Genomic DNA, 24,001 nt, shown 5'->3' with positions numbered 1-24,001 from the left:
TCCTCATGTATTCCTCGGAAACTTGGGTTCTTAGCAAGAAAAATTGCGAACTCTTAGCCGCGTTCGAGAGAAGAATCCTCCGAAGAATTTTTGGCCCCCTACATGAGGATGGACGATTCCGTAGCCTACACAATGACGAAATCTATGAGCGATACCATGACCGTCAGGTTGTGAATAAATTCCGGCTCAATAGGTTATGGGTGGGCGGGTGACTTAATCCGTATGGATGAGGATGATCCAGCCCGGAAAGTCTGTAAGGGCAATATCTATGGTAGAAAAAGTAGACGAGGCAGACGCTGCCTAAGATGGAGCGATGGCGTAGACCAGGACGCCAGACAGCTTTTAGGAATATCGAATTGGTGGACCTCGGTACAAAACCGGGATGTCTGGAGTTCCTTATTAAGGCAGGCCTGGACCGGATACCGGTTGTTGCGCCGTTGATTCAAGACAATTAGCTGTCACTTGGGTCGCCTTTGACTTCGTTGGGGCAGCAGGTTTTGACTTGCCTTGGATTTTCGTTCTTCCCGTTGCGATTTGTTACGCACTCTGATAGCTCTCACCGTATTTTTTATTGTTCGGTGCACGTTGTGCTTATCCTTGATGAACTCAGACATTTCGACTATTTTTACACCAAGCTGTGTGAAGGGTAATAAGGGTAATGACTCTGTTGCAGGGGTTCGCTCTCCATGAGTCGTGACCGGATTACTACTTTTAAATAGTCCTTTACATTTACATCGACCTTGCTTCCGTTTTATCTTTTTTGATGTTTGACATTGGCGGAGATCTCAAAATTGACGAACTTCTTTTGAATGGGTCCTTTTCCAGTGGTTTCTTGTTCTGGGTATCTTCCCATGGCGATTTTGGTCCGCGCACCAGAGATGAGCAAACACTAGCCCCTACACAGTCAGAAAAGAAAAGTGCATGAACACATATTTACACATCAATAGGTATGCCCCAAGCCGCCAGCTGAGGTCACGCCTCACAGGTCGTCTCTCTGTCTGTCCGTCTGTCTGTTTGTCTCTCTGTCTACTAGTCACACGCACTTTCCTGAGAAACGATTGTACCGAGTAACACCAAATTTCATGAGAAGGGGGGACTGTGAACATCGGGGAATACAGTACGCTACATCGTTCTAAGTGGAACTTAAATAAATAAATTTTTTCATCAAGGCTTCAAAATACCCTCCATACCAATGTCTGTTAAAATAAAGTCTCTAATAGTATAATAATATATTTTTAAAATTTACTGTGAACCCCCCTTAAGCTCATGGTAGACCCGTGAAATTGTATTAATACAGACTTTAGTATGGAGCACTACTGAACATTTTAGTGGAAATCGTACTATGCCGAGTTTCCGGTTTCCAACTTGTTTAATTTTCATCTTTGAGTTTTAGCACGATCTCTCCTCATCCGGAATCAAGGGGGGTCGAATTATAATTCACTAATTTTATTTTCACCATCTTCGGCAACGAAGGTACGGGGTACGAACTGGTAAAGTTAAATCTTTTTCTTAGCACGGTCCAAAAAACACTTCGTAATGGTTGCAGCTTGGGTACAGGCGTCAGCATCCCCGAGATGAGAGAGGCATTCCTTCAATTCTTTCTTGCTCACTTCCCAATTATTGGCATTGAAGGTTTCATAGACCCGGTCCAAGTCATATCCTGTACCATCGTCCCATGTCCCAGCCTTCAAACCCACACAGCGTATAAAGCAGTTGACCTGTTTGCTTCCAGGGTAGTCGCGTTTGCTAATTTTTTTAGCATCGTCTTCCGAAAGTTTCCCTTCCTTCATGCATTCCTCCCGATATTTTGAGAATTCTTCCTGGGTTGGGGGGCTCCAATCGGCTGCAACCTTGAGTAGGTCATGTTGATTGATTACTGAGTAGAATATTTATAAAAGATACTTACGATTGTAAGGATTCCACACAGGGCGATGAACAACTTCATCCTGAGAGTCTTCAGTTGATAGGTTCCGTTCTAGCTTGCAACTGATTGATTTTCCCACAAATTGTCTAGATTTTATAGCACCGTGCCAGCTGGTTGATAACCTATACGAGGTGTTTGTTTATTTTCCCTCTTCCTCATGATAATGATGGTTCAGTTGACTTATCACGTTTACGACACAATTTATAATTTAATAAGTTACGAATCCACACGTGACAATTGCAAAGCGTCAAAAAAGGTTATCAATTGGGTCACAAAAGGGACAAGTAAAATGAGCCGGAAAATTATACAATCTACATATTTCTAGAGAAAATTGTAGTTCGACAAGTACTACACAAACTATTCCAAGAAAATTAATCAATTAGGTTTGATTTATTTCTAATTTTCCAGGAAATATTTGGGGGGCGGGGTAGCGTAAGTGGGCACTCTGCGCGCAAAGAGTGTTGGACTCCCTCTACCAATTAAACACCCCCCATCGTCAGAGAGCATAGTCAGGGTCATATTGCTTCCGGCTTGCCCCCGAGCTCGTCCACCTTGGGGAACCTTCAAATCAGGGAATTTCTTTCTCCCCTCCGGTCGACCTTTAACTTCTTTGCAACAAGAAGAGCCCGAACATAATGCGCAACATGACTCCATCTTTAAGCGCTCATCAGCATCTCCTTCACAAAGTTGTCTGGAGAGAGCTCCGCTGTGGTTAAGTAGAGTTGCTAACGAATCTCATCCCTCACCTTCCACAAGAAAAAAAAGTGTGATTAGCGTCGTCCACAACTCCATTGCAAAACACGCAATCAGAAGATTGCACTGTTCCAATCTTGTGCAGATAAGACTGAAAACCTCCATGCCCACTTAGAAACTTTGTAAGGAAACAGTCACGCCACAAGTTGCTAATGCGTCCGTCTGCCTCTAGTCTCATTTGACAAAGAGAGTTACCACTCATCTAGTGTACGTTGTCGTTCTTCACGGGCAAACACCTCCCTTCCGCTTGTATATGGCTTTACGTTCCTTAGAAAGAAGACGAATGGGGATCTCTCCGGCGATCACCATCACGGCCGGTACAGAGACAGTGCACTATGTAGACGTACCCGCAAAGCTCTCCATCTCCATACCTTCCTTCGCCAAGCACGTCAGTGCATACCACTACGCTGTAAAGCAGAACAGACTGCGTTGAACTCATAAAGAGACGTTACCTGTAAGACATAGAACTCCATCATTTGCCATTAGCCGACTTAAGGCTAAGACTCCGTTGCTACTTTGATTTGCTTGAAGAAGTTCATCATTGAATCAAGAGTCAATCCAGTCAATGTTAGTTAAGATTGCATTTTTAGTCAGGATGGCTACTTCGGTTTTTACCAGTGCAATGTTGAAACCATGAACAGTCATCCATCCGCTTACCCGTCGCATCAGTTTGCCAAGTCTACCTTGCGCCTCTTTCAAAAGTGCATCCAGCAACACGCACTGCGACATCATCTGCGTAACCGACCAGGCGCGACTCTTTTGGCATGTCGAGTCTAAGCGTCTAGAAAGCGTTCCTGAGGTTCAGCTCTTGGCGGGATCCCTGTGCTACCTCCGATGTGGCCTCCACCCTCCTCTGACCTTCTAGCGTCTCACAGAGGTTGGAGCGGTTCCTCAGATAGTTAGGCACGTGGAAAGTACTGACTAGTGTGCCTGGAATGTCTTTCAATCTTACGAAATTAGGGGCATTTCCGACGTCAAGCGTTGCGAGGGTCACAACGATTGTGTGCCTCCGCTCGATGAACGGCATCCACGACTTGCATGACTGCATCAACGTGCTCAATCTGCTCGAAAGCCCAACTGTCGTGGTCATAGGTCTCCGGCAGCACGTATCGCTTCAGCGAGTGTATTTCTGATGAGATTTTGGAGCACTTTCCTGGCGTAATAAGTATACAAAGCGATCGATGTATACGGCAAATCAGGGTCGCCTGTCCCTTTGCTAAACAGCGCAAGCCTCCCTACCTTATAATGAGAATGGAAAATACCCTCTTTCAGGCAAACGTTGAATGAGCCGAGAAGTAGGTCTAACCGACGTTACAGTACCACTTTGCCCCTGCCGGGATACCATCGGGTCCTGGCGCCTTCTAGTCTTTCACAGGGAGGACTGCCCCTTTCTCCGAGCTGCCGCCATCATCTCGTATGGACTGCGCAGGGAATAGTTCCCATGCGATGCGGTCCATCTCTTCGGCCTTAAATGAACAGTATTCCGCAGTGCCCCGATTTTTCGAGTTACCAGTTTGTAACCGAGTCCCAACGGGTCTCCATTCACCTGGTCCACCAAGCCCTTCCAGTAGCCAGCTTTGATCCTGTTTATTGTGGTGCAGAGTCTCTATTTGACTGATCTGTCATTATGGTCCCGGTCAATTGAAGGTTATGTCATGCGACGGCGTTTGTGATACTCCTTCTGGAGCTCTGCAACTTCCGCCGTCCACCAATACATAGAAGGCTTGCCACGTCTCAGTGCCCTCCTGGGCATCGAAGCTCCAAGAAGTCGTTATCAGGTTCATAACTGAATTAACGATAGCCAGCTACAGTGCCTCCAATGCGAACCCACCACCTCCAAGACTTTCCCGGTGCTCACCGTCTCGACGTTCCGCGCACAGAAAGAGCGCCGGGTAGCGTAGATCGAGAGTTTTGTTAGTCAGATCGAAACCAATACATTGACGGTCGCTGGCCAAGAAGTCTTGCAGAACTCGCCACCCGTCCATCAGTGACACCAGTAATTCCGACGCAAAATTTACATCGGAAGTGCTTCCCTCGGAACTTGGGTGCCGGAACTTTTGGGTGGATCTGATGTTTAGAACTGCAAGCTATGTTCTCGCCGCCATTTCGGGAATTCCTTTGCCTCTGGAGTATGGGTGGGTCATGTCCCATTCACGTGCCCTAGCATTAAAGTCACCTCCAATTAGGATTCCCTCTGTGCACAAGATAGTCTCCTCCAGAGCATTAAGTCCGGCATCGTCTCATTCGGCGTTAGACAGACACCGAAAAACGTTACCTCTAAACACTGAATCCCGACAAAGGCGTCCCCTCGACCTTGGTCAGAAACCCTAATGTGGGTGCTGTCACGAACAGAGATGGCAGCGGTACCGGTATTCTCTGGTTGCAACGAAGTTGGGTTCTTGTTTCGGTACGGTTCGCTGATGAGCACTAGATCAGCTTTGTTCTCCGCAGCGAACTACGCTTGCAACTTCTGAGTGTTTGCACTCCGATGCATATTTATCTCTAGGATGGGGATCATGTTGACCGCGGCCTGGTTCTTTCCAGTTCTGTTCTAAACACTGGGCACCGCTCCAAGCCCGCAGTGTGCACAACGCTTTCAAAAGATGTTCCACGATCCTTGAATAGAACGCAACTTTCCCTATCTTTTCAGGTATTCGCCTTATGGCCTGCCTGACCCCATCTGCACCATGTTGCAGAGGAGTCGATAAAGCATGAATGTCCAAAGGTAACCAATGCCCGGGTAGGAATCACCTCTGCAAATGCTCGAGGCCAAAGCTCGCTGTGGTGGAAGTCCCCGAGCAATATGCGAGGAAACTCTTTAGCAGCGGGAGAATCAAAGTCGGATGGGCAGTATGCAGGGTGCGAATGCGGATAGTCCCCACCAAGTGCTAATGGTGTCTGGACCATGGATACACATCAGCAGCTTGCGAACAGGACAGGAGGACAGCATGCCGGGGATGCGGCCAAGTGGGTCATCAAGCGAAGACCTGCAATGAAGGCGAGAGTTGCGGAAAGGGCTAGGGTGCGAACCGCATGATCCGCATTTTACAAATTAACATGCATCGGATTGCAACCGCTCATCAGTTGCAAGCACATCAGTTGCAAGCGGAAATAAATGCTGATCTAGTGCTGATTAGTGAGCAATACCGAAACAAGGACCCGCCCTCATGGCATCTCGATTTATCGGGCACCACTGCCATTTGGGTTCGGGACGACGTTAAAGTTCGTGCCCTTGCCCGTGGTCGAGGGAACGGGTTTGTCAGGATCCGGTGTTTGGGGATAACGTTTTTAGCGTTTACTTGACGTCAAACGAGACGAAGCCAGACTTTCGGCGCCGACTTGATGCTCTGGAGGACGCCGTTTTGAGCACGGAGGGACGAACCCTGGTAGGCGGTGATTTTAATGCCACAGCTCTTAAATGGGGCATACCTCATTCAGATTCCAGAGGGAAACGGATTTTGGAAGTGGCTGCGAGAACCGGACTTCGGCGTCCAGGCTGTGAAGGAAGCTTTCGTGACATGACTTTTGTGTCGGAATCTCTGGCATCATCAGTGGACGAGTGGTGAGTCCTAGAAGACTTCTCGGCAAGTAATTACCAATATATCGCGTTCGAAGTGGTCGACGCTACTTGCCAGCGAGCACCAATGCGACGCTTCCCCTGCCTGTGGAATGTCGCGAGGGTGAACATCGGGAAGTTCGTCGAAGCTCTTGGAACAGGCAGGGCCGCGCTAGAGGGCGCCCTAGAGGGTGGCAGTGTCGCACCTGACACCATCGTAAATTCAGTGATGAACCTGATAACGGCGGCGTGTGAGGCCCCAAGCGTGACAAGCCTTCTATGTACTGGTGGACGGCAGAAATTGCCGACCTACGGATGGAGTGTCATAGGTTCCGCCTCTTGGTATCACGTCTGCACGCCAGGGAGGAGGCATGTGCTATAAAGGCACAGTATAGATCAACAAAAAGGAGACTCCGCAGCATTATAAATAAAAGCAAAGCTCGTGGCTGGCAGAACCTTGTTAACGAGGTGAATGACGACCCGTGGTGACTTGGCTATAAGCTTGACACCCGGAAAATCGGAAACTGGCCAGATTCGCGCTGATCAATAAGGGTAAAGGAGACCCGAAGCTCTCGTCTACACATCAACCGCTGTGTATGCTTGACAAGGCCGCAAAAGTGCTCGAGAGGCTCATGAGGAGTAGATTCGCTCAAGGAATCCGCGCTGCCGGGGACATATCCCCAAGGCAGTTCGGGTTTAGAACAGGGATATCCACAGTAGATACTGTTATAGAGGTCGCAGATGCAGTTCATGGAGCCGACGCACACAGCCACCAATCTCGACGAATAGTGCTCCACATAACGCTTGATGTCAGAAATGCCTTCAATTCCGTAAGATGGGCAGATATGCTAGGCACACTAGAAAATTTATTTCACGTGCCAAGCCATCTCTTGTGGATATTGAGAGGTTATCTATAAGACCACTCCCTGCCCTATGAGACGCTAGAGGGCCAAAGGTGGATGCAAATCACGTCGGGAGTAGCACCGGTCGGACCTCTGGAACGCTTCCTTTGATAATCTGCTTAGACTCGATATGCCCGAAGAGTTGCGCCTGGTCGGTTATGCAGACGACGTTGTAGCACTTGCTATGGGGCACACTATTGAACAGGTGCAAAGCAAACTTGGCATATTGATGCGACGGGTAAGTGGATAGATGACTGCTCATGGTTTCAACCTTGCGCTGGAAAAAACCGAAGTAGTCATCTTGACCAGAAAGAGAATCACGACCCTATCGATCGGCGAGTTGACCATAGAGTCAAAACCGGCGTTAAATATCTTGGTTTAATGCTTGACCCGAAGATGAGCTTCTTCGAACAAATCAAAGCAGCAGCGGACAGGGCTACAGCTGGAGTCTAATGGCGAATGTCGAGAGCCCTATATCAACTAGGAGGCGTCTCCTTATGAGAGCAACGCAGCCGGTTCTGCTCGATGGTGCGGAGGTATGGGTTGATACCCTTGACAAGAAGGTGCATCGTAAACGCCTCGCTCAAGTGCAGAGGCGGGCAGCTTTGCGATTGGCGTCTGCTTATCGCACCATCTCCGAACCGGCTGTGATCCCCGTTGCCCTCCTTGCCAATGAGTGCAAAGCTATCTACCGACGTAAGGCCGAGAACTTAAGAGAAGTGGTTGCCCGTGAAGAACGTCAATGCACCTTTACCGAGTGGCAACTTGCTTGACAAAATGAGCCAAGGGGCAGGTGGACGGCGCGGCTCATCATCAAATTAGACCCGTGGTTGAACCGAATGCACGGTGAGATTCATTACTTCCTTACCCAACTTCTAAGTGGGAATGGAGCTTTTCAGTCTTACCTGTACAGGATTGGGAAGGAGCGATCTCATGATTGTGTGTTCTGCAATGGAGTCGCGGACGACGTGGAACACACCTTTTTTCATGCGAAAGGTGTAACGGCTTTCGACATCAGCTTCATGCAGACACAGGGGAGTTCTTTCCAGATAATATTGTCAGAGAGATGCTGAAGGGCGCTGGCAGCTGGAATCGTATTGCGCATTATGTTCGGGCTGTTTTTATTGCGAAGGAGATTTGATTCGAGCGGCGGAGAGATCGGACGGTAAGGGGTTCCCTGAACTGACCATTCCCTTCCTCCCTCCCCTCCCGTTAGTGAAAGGAATTCCTTGATTTCAAGGCTCCCAAAGCTGGGTGAGCGGGAGAACTAGCACAAAGTAACGTTTTAAACGGTTCCAGGCTAGTTCTCTGATGACAGGAAGGTGTTTAGTTGGTAGTCTGGCAGCGTGCTGTTGTGGGAGTCCAACACACTGTGCGTAAACGCATCCTCTTTGACAGTCGTCAGGCATTGATTCCCTGTCCCACACCTTAAGTACAAGTTGATGAACCACTTAGCTTAGTTGGTCACTTCCATATTTAACCAGATCGGCTGTAATTTCATCGGCTCAAATACTCAACCGATCGTTCCAACATGCCCATTCTGTCGGAAATCAGATTTCCCTTTTTGTCTCGGCAGGATGAGCATCGAGGTATGTAAGGCTTCATTCTGCTGACTTGTTGGTAAAACTTTCGCGTTTTGTGCCTGGTGCGGTTGCGCCTTATACTTTTCGAGTTCACAGACCTGTTCGTTCTCTCAGGTTTCCTTTTGCTGTCTCTAAAGTCGTTTCTCCGCACGCCGGAGTTCGTGATAAGTCTCCGCGCGTGCCCGTGTCCTTTGACAATGCAACATTGCTCGGTATGCAGCATTCTTCCGTTCCGTTGCTAGCTTACATTCATTGTCAAACCAGCCGTTATGACTTTTCTTGCGACTGGGGCCAAGTATGTTTGTGGCCGTATCAATGATAACGTTCTTCAGTGGTTGTAAAGATCATTTGTTGATGAATCATTTCCAGGACCTCTGTTGGCTGCGGTTATTGCATCCATTTCTCCCTTGTAGGTGTTGCGGAAGGCTGTGTTGTAGATAGCTCCAGTGTTAGCTCTCACCTGATTGCCAGAGAGGATCGTAATTCGAACCCGGAGTGCCAACGAGATAGTGATCTGAGTCTGCATCACAGTTCTCACAAACTGACGGGGTTTTATACTACGGCGGTATGCCAGTTGTTTGTCTCTGATAACCTCCACGAGATGTTTGTTTATTTTCAATTCGTTTCTTGGTAATGCGGGATCATTTGGCTTATCAAAATTACCGCCATTGAAACATTGTAGACTAATTTCTTAAGCAATGAATTCGCACGTGAAAACTGGTTGCATAACGTTCAAAAAATTACAGAAAAATGAAAAAAAAGGTAGAAAATCGTTCGAATTACTTATCATGGTTATTGCCCAGGGACGTCGCACTGCGTCCTTAAAGAACTATTGTGCCCCCTACCTATAAACTATAGTATCTTGTTTCAACCAGTAACCGACAAACAATTTATTTTGTCCCCTACTTCCAAGCGCTTCAACCGGGCACCTGGTATTAAGTACTCTCCCAGGTGTCTGAACCTACTGTGCACTAGTACCGACAACTCCGCACGTGTGAAGGCCCGAAGATAGTGTCCGGAGATATCCCTAGCTTCCCCAGGTGACAGTTTAGCATCCAGCGACCAGTGAGTATTTCCAGTCTCATCTGGGGGCTCTACTCGGTGCGGTTTAAACAATCTTTGGGGCGCATGGGTTCGTCTCCTCTCATAAGTACTGTTCCCTGTTCCCTTCCTGATAAGTTCGCCCATTAAAGTTCCTTCAGTCGTTCCTCTTCATTTTCACTGTTGTATCCATGAACTCGTTTTCGACTCTACAGAATGGCTCCGGTCCCTACAGCGACGACGCTGCTCCTTTTCTAGCCAGCTCGTCTGTTACCTCATTGCCTTCTAACCCAATGTGTTCTGGAACCCAGAGCCGTCTTTCTTTTTTTTCAGCCTTTGCCTTGTTCACAACCGGGGTCGGCTCGTCGTAGTCGGCTTCGCCATTTGGCTCTATCAAATGCCTGATTTGAATCAATCCAGCGTATCAAACCACCGTTATTTCGGCCGACCTTTCGGTCATTTACCATCGGCTTCGATGTCCAGACCAATCTTGTAATAATAATAATAATTATAAACTCCGCCGTAGCCGGTCCCAAGCCCAGTTGTGAAAAGAGGAGGGGAGGGATAGCTTCAGTCTGAATGGCTGCTCGCCACCGCAGTGTCTCAGGGGGTATGTGTAGAAAGTGCAGTCTCATCAGATAACTCACTGACGAAGCTATTACCACACTTGGCAGTTAGATATAAAATGCATATCCATCTAATGAGAAGAAGAAGTCTTTAGTATGCGAACTCTGAATACCTTGGGCACCTTCAGCTTCTAATAAGAACCTTAGGTTGCCGGGCCAGCCAGGGTGGACATTCTTCCCGGACTACTCGTGGGACCAAGACATGGACTCAATTCTCAAAAAAAAACAAAAAATGACGATGGAAGAAGAGGGGGTGATGCCAGGCGCATAATCGGAGGACGGGTTGCTGACCTCCAGCCAGGAGGCGGTAGCCATCGAGAGCGATACACACGGTGCCAGCCTGGAATCCAATGCCGTCGCGCTGGGTGTAGCGAGTACCAGGCATAGTACTTCTAACCCGGAACCCTCAACGTCGGGGGATCCCTCGAAAGCGAAAACCGACAAGAATATCGGTCGCCACAAACCGGCTAAGAAGCGAAGGTCCACTGGTGTCCTCCTCAAGAGCCAGTACCAGAAGGCCATGCATATTCTCAGCAAGATTGCTAAGAATAAGGAGGCCGTACTGTCAACGAGCGGGATGAAAAAAACCTCGCTAAATACCAGGCGATTGTTGATGAATACAATAGCAAACGCATGGCCGACGAGCAGAAGGCGAAGCCCATTTCTCTGAAACGCAATCGATTTCAAGACGAGGTCGAGCAAGATAAGAAGCGGAGCAGAGTCGGCAAAAGCGCAGACGCTAGGCAACATCCGAAGGAAATTGCGCTGCAACCGTCAGCCGAGGAGCCACGAACTGGGAAGCCTTCAGCGACGTGGCGTGTGGCGCTGGCGGATTGTAATTCTGCTAGCGGCAAACAAGCGCCGAAGGTGTGGACAAGTGGTGAGGCTAGGCTGTAGGGCATCTCCTGGACACCGAAGGCAAACACCCGGGACTCATTTCCCACTTTGATTCCTCTCAGGTGGTCTGTGGGTTCCACGTAATAGCTTGCATGGACCACGTAATAGCTTGCAAGGATTTTCTCGGTTCATGTGTCGCTAAGATCAGCAACGCCTGGGAGGGCGTAAAGCTCATGATCATCTCTTACGACGAGATTTCCAGGAGCCCTGTCGCTCGCATCTGGTTGCCGAAGATCCGCATGGATAATGACAAGCTCGTCCAATTCCTGCGCCTTCACAACCCCGGGATGCCTATGGACCACTGGGTTGTTATCAATTAGGAGGAACCTCAGACAAACAACTAGTCTATACCACTCCGTATAAACGAGGAAAAAAGCCGAATATAAAGTGTGGTTCGGAATCAGGAATGCAAAGGTAAAAGTGTCCCTCTCTGCAAAACCGGACGACGACCTAGACCCAATCGACGCCGCCAACGAGCTGTTGGAGGAGATGATGATCGACGGTCCGACGGAAACTGACGAACCTCCCACGCAAGAAGATTATGGTGGGGGTAATGCAGATAAATCTGCAGCACTCGAAGTGTGCCTCGGCTAATCTGCTTGCCTTCCTCTTATAGGAGAAGATCGACATCGACATCGCACTAATACAGGAGCCCTGGATCGGAGGCGACCGAATCATCAAATGGCTCCAAAGCAAATATTTTAATTTATTCCACAGCACAGGAGATGCTGATCAGGACAGACCTAGAGCATGCATCCTCGCGAGGAAGAGTGTGCACGCTTTCCTGCGCCCGGACCTGAGTTCTAGCGACCTGGTCGTGGTCAAGCAGGCGGGGGCAGAGAACGTGTATATTTCCTCGGCTTACATGGCTCTCCGATCAGCTCCGCCAGAAGGACTACAACATCTGACGAACACCATAGCAACAAAGAAAGCCAATCTGCTGATGCAAGACATACGCTTTGGGGCAGCTCCAAAATCAACGAAAGAGATGAGTCATTCTTTCATTTTATTATTACTTCAAATCCATCGATGTGTAACAGGGGCAGTACACCAACCTTCCACTTCCCTTACTCGGAGAACTGTGACTGTTAGGAGGAGGTCCATGGTGTCACCCTAATAACCGGCAATAGGATTCTCAGGATGGAGGACTGGAGAGTGTCTGACCAGAGATCCTTCTCTGATCACAGTTGGATACTTTTCAGTCTAGATCTCGCCACAGAGGTCTCCAAACCCTTTAGAGACCCCAGGAGGATCGACTGAAGAAAGTTTGGTCAGATAATTTAGAACAAACTCTCCAGTGCGCAAATTGGTAAGATTGGCACGACAGACGAACTGGAGCCAAAGGTCGGGGCTCTAGAAAAGCATTCGATACAGCCTTTAAGGTCTCGTCGCCCTCTAAGTACAACAAAAAGACCCTGGTGAAATGAAGATCTCTCTACCCTCAGCAAGCTGACTAGAGAAATCGTCAACATCTGCTACAGGCAAAAATACTGGCAGCCATACGAGGACTGCGTGAAGAAGTACAAGTTGGCTATCAGGACCGCCAAGAGGCGGTTTTGGTTGGACTACTGTCAGAACATCGAAAGCACAAGTGAATCCACGAGGCTCAGTAAGATTCTGTCCAAGGAACATAATAGCTCATCCTTTCTTAAAAAGTCGGAAGGTGCCTGGACGGAATCTTCTAGCGAAACCCTGCAGCTGCTGGTTCAAACGCACTTTCCCTCCAGCGAGGAGGACTGTGGGTCAGAACCTTGCTTGGAGGGTTTGCGGCAACCCCAACTGTTCGAGACTATCAAATCGGTAATTACTGATAATAGGATCGGCTGGGCTATAAACAGCTTCTCCGCATACAAATCTCCAGGTAGAGATGGCATAATGCCAGTCATGCTACAAAAGCAGGAGGAAAGGGTTGTGTCGTGGCTTGTTGAGATTTACCGGAGCTGCATCTCTTTAGGATACGCACCGCAGTGGTAGAGGCGTGCACGAGTGGTTTTCATACCGAAAGCGGGCAGGCGCGGTCATGAGTCCGCGAAGGACTTTCGACCAATCGGCCTTACCTCTTTCGTGCTGAGGACCCTAGAACGCGTCCTGGACGATTATGGAGAAAACGCCTTTCTCTAAGTCCCAGCATGCCTACTTCAAAGGAAAATCCACTGAAATCGCACTCCACGAGGCAATTGGCACGGTTGAGCAGTCGCTGCAGCACAAGAAGTATACCCTTGCTGCCGTCGTGGAAAGTAGAGAGTGCTTTTAACAACGTCAGTACCAACGCCATCAAGGAAGCCTGAGTACCAGGATAATCCAATCGGACCTGGGAAGCAACCACTTGACCAGAGCTGTGAACAGTGACACACTCCAGGGTGGCGCTATCTCACCGGTGCTCTGGTTAATAGTAATGGACAAAATTTTACGTACATTGAACAGAAGCAGGGTGAAGGTGGTGGCGTATGTCGACGACTTGGTGATATTAGTATCAGGGATGTTTCTGTCCATTATGAGCGACATCATGGAAGAAATGTTGCGGAAGGCGCGCCTGTGGGCCGCAAGATGCGAACTCAGCATAAACCCAACCAACACGTAACAGATGCTATGCACCACCAACTCAAGGATACCTGAATTCCATCTACCACGGTTGAATGAACAAAGATTGGTTCTTTCCTCTAATGTAAAGTATCTGGGTGTAATCCTGGATCCTAAGTTAAATTGGATATTCAACATAGAACTAAGGGTTAAGAACGCCTGTATAGCCTTCTATGCCTGCAAGAGAACCTTTGCAAAGAAATGAGGTCTCCCGCCAACGACGGTTCTCTGGATGTACACCGCTGTAGTGCGTCCGATCCTAACGTACGGCTCTATTATATGGTGGCAGGTTTTGAAGAAAAAATACAATAGGATGAAGCTTAATAGGATTCAAAGAACTGCATGTGCAGGTGCTACTGGGGCTCTGCAGTTCCGCCCGGCAGATGCTCTGAGTGTACTCATGTATCTCCTCCCCCTAGACCTCCACATTAAATATGTTGCAGCGTTCAGTGCCGTCAGACTACGTGAGTCAGGATGCTGGGCAGCGAAGTCCTACGGCCGCAGCAACATCCTAGATAAAATACTTCGGGAAATCTGGGCATCCCCCACAGACTATGCTACACGCAAGTTGAACTTCACGAGAAACTTTGCTGTGGACCTTCCAACCAGGGCAAAGTGGAAGACCGGCGGCGAGTTGCAGGGTTATGACTCAGTATTCTTTACCGATGGATCAAAGATGGTCTGTGGAGTCGGCTCGGGGGTTTTCTTGAATACACACGGTGTATCCAAGTCATATGGTCTCCCTGGTTTCGCCAGTGTATTCCGGGAGTACTGGCGATATTGGAAGTCTATCGATGGCTGGAGCGAGATTCGAGCCCCAAGCGTAACATAGCCATTCTGGCCGACAGCCAAGCGGCCATCAAGACCTTGTCCTCAGTGACGACATCTTCCAGGCTGGTGGGGCAGTGCAGAGACGCGTTCAACCGTCTGGGCGGCACGCTCAAGGTCACTCTCCTCTGGGTTCCCGGGCATAGGAACATAGAGGGAAATTAGCGGGCTGACGGATTGGCCAGTCGGTGTTCCGCTGGCGGTTGTCAGGGGCCGAGTCTTCTCGCACTAAGCAGCCGCGGGCCTAAGATGGCGAAGGCTTACAAGCCGTGCCAAGTGAAGGAGAATTTGACCTGCTTATAACATAGCCCGATCACGAGAGCTCCTGTGTCAGACGCGTGCAAATGCATTCAGGCTGCGGACACTGAGTAAACCATTCTGTTGGGGACCTCAGAGAGATTTCTACCTGCTGGGTGGGGGAGTTGCTTTCTTTCATGAATGCTACAGGTTGGCTCTGAAGCTCCGAGCTTGCTGGACTCTGGCTCCCTGCTCCCATAACAACACTCATGGTCTTAGGAGTTTATGACATCAAAACGGCGCACCAAAGCGCTAATTGGGCTCCTCGGAGCGGCCACTGATACCTACCTACCTACTCCGACATCCTGAAAGGGTCTCTTTGAATAGCGCTTTTCTGTCCCTATATCCGACGTGGCTGGCGGTGTTAAAACTGGCTATTATAGGGGTGAACAAGGCGACTAAGAAAAACCGAAAAGACATGCACACACCCAATTGGATTTGCAGAGACCGTCTTACGGAAATTAAATTCTCATGTTTCAAATGTGATAACCAGTTTTTCGAAATTACATGTTGTTTGGGCATCTATTTTCATTCTTTATTTTCGGTAAAAACTGTCCCTGAATCTTTGGTATAAAGATGTAGTATTTAGTCCAAGGTTATCATTGATTTGAGCTTTTATTTTGGGATTTTCCAGAATGGAATTCCCAACTCGCAATAATGGAGGTCGAATTTAATCGCTTCGGAACGATAGAATTTAAATAGATGATGGGGTGCAATCTTTATTTTCAAGCGCAAAGTTCAAATTGATGGGGACACTTTGCATTTTGCGGGTATGCATGGATCAACTTTATTAGGGATAGAAAAACTACTTCCTCTTTATGGTCAGCCAGGACCCAGCCCTATCTTTTCGTAAATTATTTTCTCACCTGCAACATTCACAGGTCCTTGCGAATGTGGGGACGTGTTTCAGAGGCAGCAAGTGTGCAAATTCCTCGTTGATAACACCCTAACGGGCTATTTTTACCTGAGGTCCTAGAAAGTCCAGCACCTGTTTATGAAATGCAGGAGGTTTCCAGCGATTCAGGGGGGCATCAAATTCTTTCGTTGGTAGTGCTAGCGGACAAGCCGATGGGAAACTTACGACCATATGCGAACATCACCCTTAGGAACAAGGATGTACTGGGCTTGTTGGGCACCGGAATCTCGGTGAGTTGTATCTCAGTTCATTAAAGCGATCTTGAGTTGGTTGCCTGAGGTTCAATAGACTTCCGGTGGTGACCTTAAGGGCGTCTTCTTGCAGATACCTCTCTTTGCTCCACGAACGTTGTGTGAGTTTATGGACAAGGTGATTCCACCCCATCTGAGGAATGGTTAATGAGGCAAACTGATTTGGGTGGTCATCTTGCACAATGGGCGTTGAAGCTAAAAGGTTTTAAGTTAACTATCAAGCATCGCAAGGAGACATAAAACGTCATCCCTCGCACTCTGACCTGCGTTCATGATACTGATGCCTTGGAGATGTCCACGCTCAGCGACGACGACATGACAAAACTCGACTTGGACTCTCCCGATAGTCGGAATTCAGGACAATTCTCATCACCTTCCACATCTACTTGTGGTCGACGGGTTCATCTACAAAAAACAGCTCACGTCTCGGGAGATGCTATCCAGGAAGCTTGATGTTGCAAAATTTGAGTTCCGAGGGATTTGACGGACGGTTTGATTGAGCGACTTGATGACCACTTCCTGTGTGCTCAGGGGGGTTCGATAAGACCTTACATCGTCTAAAAAGCGCGTACTTTTGGCCCTATATGGCTCAGCAGGTGAAGTGATGTGTAGACAGTTCTACTGCGAGCTAGACCACGAAGTCGCCCAATCAAATGCTTGGCCCTCCTATGGTTCCCACCCCACTCTCCGATAAATCATTTCAGAAGTTGTTTATCGACCATATAGGTATCCTCGAAGTAAGTCGAGAAACTTCGAAGCCGTTGATCAGTTCAAGAAATTTGTTTTCATAGAGCTGATCTGACGCTTCGTGGCTGAAGCTGTAACCTGATTTCTAGTAGATCGGATCTTTCATGTGTTTGGCACTCCTGCAATACCGTTCAGCTCACTTTGGTCGGTTGATGAAGCAAAGGGGCGTTAAACACGAGTTCACCGCTCTGTATTCTCCTCAGGTGAATGCATTTGGAAAGGTTAACAGATCCCTAACAGCCGCCATTGGATTTTACGTCTCTCCTGATCAGCGTGACTGGGACCAAAAGGACCTTGATATCTGCTGTTCACTAAGATCATCTATACACTCAGCCACGGGATATAGCCTTTACTTTTTGACTTTTGGTCTGAATATGATTACCCATGGAGGGTCCTAGTCTCTATTGCGCCGATTTAACCTCCTTCAGGATCCTTCCTCGGTCATCTCTGGTGATGCGAGAACGGAGCTCCTAGGAACAGAAGTCCCAGAGAAACTGCGATTAACCCAGCAGAGAGCGGCTGACCATGAGGGCACGATCATCTACCTTCGAGATGGGTGAACGACAAAGTGATTTTAATAAACATTATAACGCCAAGCTAGTGCTGAAGTTTCTGCCCAGTTTAGTGAAAGAGCGGCTGCACACCCATAAGCATCGGCTTACCGACCTCCATCACATCAGCTGCAAGTATCAATCAATCAAAATGAACACCCTCGGACAGGACAACTCCTGGATCCGGGAACGTTAGGTCACTAAACAAATCTAGTACCATTAAAGTCCTACTCTAACAGGCCAGCAAGTACAATTCTGGCGGAGCTGATAGGTGATGACCACGTAAGCCGACGAAATATTCATTTTCTTCGCTGCTGCCTGCTCCGTTTCGACTATGCTCCGATCATTGGTACTCAGGTCCGGACGCCCTTGGCCTTAGGCAAGAACCCTAAGGTAGGTGCCATCATGAACCCAGATGGCAGCGGCACCGGTTACGTTGGGTTGCCAAGAAGCTGGGTTCTTTTTGCGGTACAGTCCGCTGATGAGCACTGGATCAGCTTTGGTCTCCGCATCGAACTGTACTTATAACTTGTGAGCGGTTGAATTCCGGTGCATATTTTTCTGTAGCATGTGGATCATGTTGACCGCGTCCTAGCTCTTTGCAGTTCTGCTCTGAAGACTGGAGGCCGCCCGAGTCCACAGTGTGCGCAACGCTTTCATCAGATGCGCCACGGACTCTGCATACAACGCGACTCTCCTTTCGTTGCAGGTATTCGCTTTTTGGCCTGCCTGACCGCATCTGCGCATGATGCCCTTCTTTGAAGTCCACGGCAAATTGCAGATTCGCATCGTACATATCACCTAACCAATTCTCACTTTCCCGCTGCTAAGAAGCTTGCTCGCGTATTGTTCCGCAACTTCTAGCACGGCAAGTTTTTGACCTCGGGAGTTCGCAGGGGTGATACCAGTTCGAACATTGGTTACCTCTGAACATTCGCATTTGAAATAGTTGGTCGGCTTCGTCAGCGTTCAATCGAAGCATGCGACAGTACAATGCCTCGAGAGCGTTTGGACCCCCAAATTTAAAACCGAGTAACTGGTGAAACCAGGAAATCTCGATGTTAAGATCTTCGTGTCTGCGATCAAGAGGACTTTGCAAAAAGGAAGAAGAGGCAAGCCATAATAGCATAACTTGAAGGAAGATTCCTGGGATCCCCGAAGTAACCTAACTAAGCGGGTAGCTATGCGGAGAAGCGAATGGGATTGCTACATGCAGTTGTGCATCGATATCAACATGAACGTTACTTACGGCTTTGTAATGAACAAGATTGGCGGAAAAAAAATGACCTCCAGTATCCACGAATTTTTCGGTGCAGGAAGAGAGTGGACCAACGATCCAACATTACGTCTTGCCAATCTCTGCGTTTACTGAAGAGAATTGCAAAGAATCTGTTGACGTAGAAGACCTTGAAGAAGGGGCTGAAGTTGACTAGAGTGGCAGTATGGATTTCGGCTAGCCCGTTTCACGGTCAATCTAATAGCAACGATCATGGTTCTTCATCGGGAGGCAATGTTCGTTGGTCAGTGCAGGGCTTTGGTAACACTAGATGTCAGAAAAACCTTTAATTTAGCCAAATCGGGTTAACTTAAGGGAACTTTGGCTATAATGAGTGTCCTAGGCTATTTGGGTCAGTTAATCGAAGGTTATTTCTCGGAGACTCCTTTCTGGTATGCGGGGTTCAACGGGCGGAGAAAGAACATTGTAACAGCAAAAGTTCTTCGAGGTTTTGCATTGGGGTCCCTGGTTTGAAAGGTTATGCTCGATGAAGTGTTTGCCTTTCTCGCCACAGAGAAGACAGTTTTGGGGGTTTTGCACCTAGGGTTGTTTGAAACAAGCCGGAAACACGAAACTATAAGAGATGAAACGATTCATGCAATAAACTGGATGTGGCGGACGAAAAGATGCCGGCTCCTGCCTAGGCGGGAGAATTAATGTTGTGAATCGAAGGAGCTTGGGTTCCATATGCCAATAGCGCTGAGAGTGTACTGACCGTATAGGATAGCATGATATGGAGCAGTATCAGATATTCCTTTGAATCCTCTAATGAATGACCTATATTACCTTTGGGAGTAAGGGAGGACGAATCCAACCGAGATATTTGCGAAATACCGAAGAGCCAATAGAAGAAAACAGTATAGAAGGTGGCAGCAACAGTGGGATGATTTTGAGATGGGTCGGGAGACCCATACGTTGATCCCGTGTATTGAGAATTAGATCGACCGAAAGTCCGGGGAATTAAATTATCACCTGACCCAGTTTTGTGTCGCTTCAGGTTGGGTGCGTGACCCGCTTGCCACGAACGGCTCACCTCCGGTACACTCAACGGCCCGGAGCACATTATTCTCTATTGTCCGATGTTCATGGAGGAGTCAAGAAGGATGAATGACGCCTTTATCGTAGACGTCAGACTCCTCAACTTGTAAAGAAGATGTTGAGGTAAGAGGCGAATTAGATTGCTGCAAACGCGGAAATAGCCATGATCTAAAAGAAACTCCAAGAAGTGGAGCGAGTCCGAAGAGCGCTCTGACCACAGGACTTAATCGTGCTGGTGTAAACTACGGTCCTTAATGCGAAATAGTACTCCACGGTAGTGACAGGGCAGAGAAATAGGTGGAAAAGTGGAGATGGCTGGCAACGTGGTACATAAGCAAAAAGAAAATTGTCCAAAAAAAGTAGTACCGTTCAACAATACAGTCTTTAACTTAAAGTATTTTAAAAAAGTGAAGCGATGGCGGCTTTACGGTTTCTTACCAGGGCAGAGGCAAATCGTCAGACGCTGCCTCACGTCTGCCCTGGGAGCAGCGTGACCGTAGCGGCTCGCAGATGTTGCGTGCTCCATTATATAATTCGTAGAACACGACATGACTACGAATTATTATGGGTGCAAGCCCTAAGCGAGGGGTCCGTGGACCAGGAAAGAGGGAGTAAGTTGCTTCCCATTTGGTCCGGTCCAGCATTAAGTTGATGCGGACTTAGGACCCCATCATTCCTAAAACCAATATTAAAGTATTTTGTTGGTGAAATCGTGAAGGGTCGAAGAGTTTTTATCCACTAACTGAATTTTCACCGAATAAGAACTTCGTCAGCGAAAATGGTCAGGGTAAGGAAATGACAGGATCGAATTGTTTAAACCGAGTTCAATTCATTGGACCAATTATCATATCATGTTTACTCTTTATACTTGTTAACTTCCACCAGATACAAACAACAGTAAAGTAAATGTCTTCCAAATCTTTCTTCCTCACTCCTTTATTTTATAAAAAGGATTGTATTTATCTCCCAATAGACACTCTAAAACGCACCTCTGTACTGTGTTAGGAGGGATGTATTGATTGATTTTTTTTGCATGTTTTTCCGCAAGTTCCTTTTGGTTCTCACACTCCACGCGACATTTGAAGCCTTTTTTTGTAATGGCGGGCATCATATCAGCCTTAAGTGGACAAAATTAATTAATTACTGAGTTACAGGTTTATAGAAGATATTATACTTACAATTGCAAGGATTGCACAGAAAACAATGAACAACTTCATCCTGACAGAGTCGAGTTGATGTTTTCAGTTCTAGCTTGGAACTGATGGATTTCCTCACAAATTGTCGGGATTTTATACTACGACGGTATGCCAGTTGCTTGTCTCTGATAACCTCCACGAGATGTTTATTTATTTTCAATTCGTTTCTTGATAATGCGGGATCATTTGGCTTATCAAAATTGCGACGTTCAAAGCATTCTTTACCAATTGAATGAGAAAGGACGTGAATACTGTTTACATAGCGTTCAAAAAATTACTGCCACATAAGAGAAAAGTTATTATGGGGGATAGCAACATCAATAATATACGCGGAGCGATCCGTCTTGTCAACTAACAGTACGTGAGGCTTGTTATGTGCAGTATTACGATCAGTCAGAACTTGCGGGTCCCAATACATGCTGTAAGCAGAACTATCAAATACTGTTTGCGGCTCATATCGGTAAACCGGACATGTTCCCATGATCAGCCCATGCTTATATGCAAGGTCTTGATGGATAACCTTACATACAGCATCATGCCTGGTGATGTATTTCCCCCGTGCCATAACAGTACAGCCAGAAATGAGGTGGTCCACATTCTGCACTGGTCGTTCTCCACCCGTTCTTTCATGATGAGCTTTTCATAAGCTCGGGCACAGTAGATCTACTATAGGCAGTACCCACACTAAAATGACCCGACTTGCGAATGTGCTGCAGAAGCTTATCTTTTCACATCGGCGATGCTAAACAAGGAAAAGGCATAATCTTCGTCAAATCGTATTGGTAAGAGAGTGATCGGTGAGCTTTTGCTATTCTGGTACTACTGTCATGCTCACCCATATAGCAAAAAGTTGTTTCACGTATTCACTTATCCATAAGCAAAAACTTGCCGATCTCACCAATATATTGGCAAGTCCGGGCGATATGTCAAACACAGCTGATCGCATTTTCGTTAGATCTCGCTCATGCTCAAGGGCCAAACAATTTGAAATCGTGCGTACTTGCACTGATTTTTCCCCTTGAGGGGCAAGGGGGAGTGTGGTAGCTGTCTAGTATCTAACTGTGGCTCGGGTGGCGACCACGCCGTCCGGAATGGCACACATGAACCTCTCCATCTCAGTAAAGAGCTCCACAGCACATAGCTATCTGTTCGACAAATGCAAATTGACAAATGACTGCCAAAGACAATCCACGTGTTTACCATGCTTTGTCTTTGACTTCCATTCATCGATCCGCAATTGGTCCTACTTGACCCCACTCAGAAGATTGAAATGTCGACCCTTCAAGTTAAGTGGAGTCAGTCCACAGTCTGCCTTAGAGACAGGCGGATGCAAGGGACTCGCCCGCTCTTTGCTGTAAAAAATAAGCGCGCAGTGGGTCGACTTGGCGTCAACCACGCCCCTACCTCCGATATCACGAGGTAGGTTCACCCGCTCCACGGCAGACTTTGGATGATGCATTCGGAATTTGGACATAGTTGTCCGTATCCGCCGCTGGACGTTTTCCAGATCGGTCTTCGTCCACGGCAATATTCCGAATGCATAACACAATGAAGAGATAGCAAATACATGCAACGCACTTATTTTATTCTTCCCCGAGAGATGCGATTTCAGCAGCAGCTTTACACGTCGCAAGAATTCGGACAGCAAAGCATCCTTCAGATCACCATCCCGACCATGGGTTCTTTGCAGAATTTCTAGGTACTTGTAGAAGTCTGTCTCGGCTATAACTTCGATGTGGAGGTCACCAATGTCCGACATGCGGCTCGTGATGACCTTTGTGGATTGTTTGGATTCGCCACTTGTCTAATCCAAACTCAATCCGAATATCATGGCTGAACATGTCTATCATTCGGAACAGACTTCCAAGATGGTCGCCAGTGCCAGCATACAGCTTGATGTCATCTAAGTATATCAAGTGTGTCAGTTCGCACTTAGCACGTGGGTCATACTTTATTTCAAAACCATGCCCTCTAGCATCATTCAGTAGCCATGAAAGGGGGTTTAGTGCCATTCAAAACCAAAGGGGACTCAACGAATCCTCCTGGAAGATACCTCTTCGTATACGGATGGGCTCTGAGGTATTAGCACCCTCAGATGTACGCACTGATAAGGCGACACTCAGGGAAGGGTGGCATTCCCTGGGTGTCGCCGAAAACTTTATTAGTTTCAGATCAATGCGATACAGATGTAGGACATCGGTTAACCAGCTATGTGGAAGGCTATCAAAAGCCTTAGCATAATCGATATAGCAACTAAAGAGGTTCCTTCGGCTTCTAGTTGCTTGTCCTACAACTACCCAGTCGATAATGAGTTGCTCTGTGCAACCCCTTGACCCAACTTGGCAGCTCTTCTGCTCCTCGGACAGAATGTTGTTGGTCTCGAGGTGCGCATTGACCCTTCCACTAATAATGGAGATAATGAATTTGTAGAGGGTTGGTAAGCAAGTAATCGGTCTTGTGTCTGCGGGGTCCTGCACCGTGTCCTTCTTAGGGATAAGGTAGATAATCCCCACAATGAGGAAGAATGGAAATTTCTCGGGCCGACTCATGGCCTCATTTATAATCCGTGCCAACCGACTGTGTACGCTGGTGAATTTCTTATACCAGAAATTCTACACCCGATCCAAACCTGGGCCACTCCTGTTCTTCGAGCTGTTTATGGCTCGTCGAACTTCCTCTTCAGTAACATCCGCAAAATTCATGTCAGGAGCAATCTCATCATTGTTTTTTGAGATAGAATTCTCGGAGTTGCCGGAGATGCATCAAGCCTGGGAATACCTGGTCTATGCAAAGGATCCATATCCGAGAATTCGATGCACGTTCTTTGGAATTCATCCCGAACTGGACGGTGTAGAAGAGTGTTTCGGCGAGTACTGAAGCTGTTGCCTGCAGTTCGGGGTGGTGCCACCGCTTCTGCCGACATCTACTCACCAGTTTCTCCGATGACCTCAAGTCGAACACCCTCCCTGATGATGGCCGGGATTGTGTCGCTGCAAGCAATAAAGCGGTACTGGTCTGCGACTCGTTGCACAGGCACGT

General features: G+C 47.7%; 1 protein-coding gene across 1 annotated transcript; it reads right to left on the bottom strand.

The window, feature by feature from the left end:
- Positions 1-1,212: 1,212 nt before the first annotated feature.
- Positions 1,213-2,111, bottom strand: LOC119661479 (general odorant-binding protein 99a-like). Its single transcript, XM_038070843.1, has 2 exons — positions 1,907-2,111; positions 1,213-1,850 (listed from the first exon to the last, which is right to left on the bottom strand). The coding sequence occupies exons 1-2, from the start codon at positions 1,943-1,945 to the stop codon at positions 1,497-1,499; spliced, it is 393 nt and encodes a 130-aa protein (XP_037926771.1). The 5' UTR covers positions 1,946-2,111; the 3' UTR covers positions 1,213-1,496.
- Between the last annotated feature and the right edge of the window lie 21,890 nt (positions 2,112-24,001).

This window comes from Hermetia illucens, chromosome 1, assembly GCF_905115235.1.
Source record: "Hermetia illucens chromosome 1, iHerIll2.2.curated.20191125, whole genome shotgun sequence".
Lineage (NCBI taxonomy): Eukaryota > Metazoa > Arthropoda > Insecta > Diptera > Stratiomyidae > Hermetia > Hermetia illucens.
The sequence above is the reverse complement of the archived record's forward strand: the minus strand, read 5'-3'. Positions and strand labels throughout refer to the sequence as shown.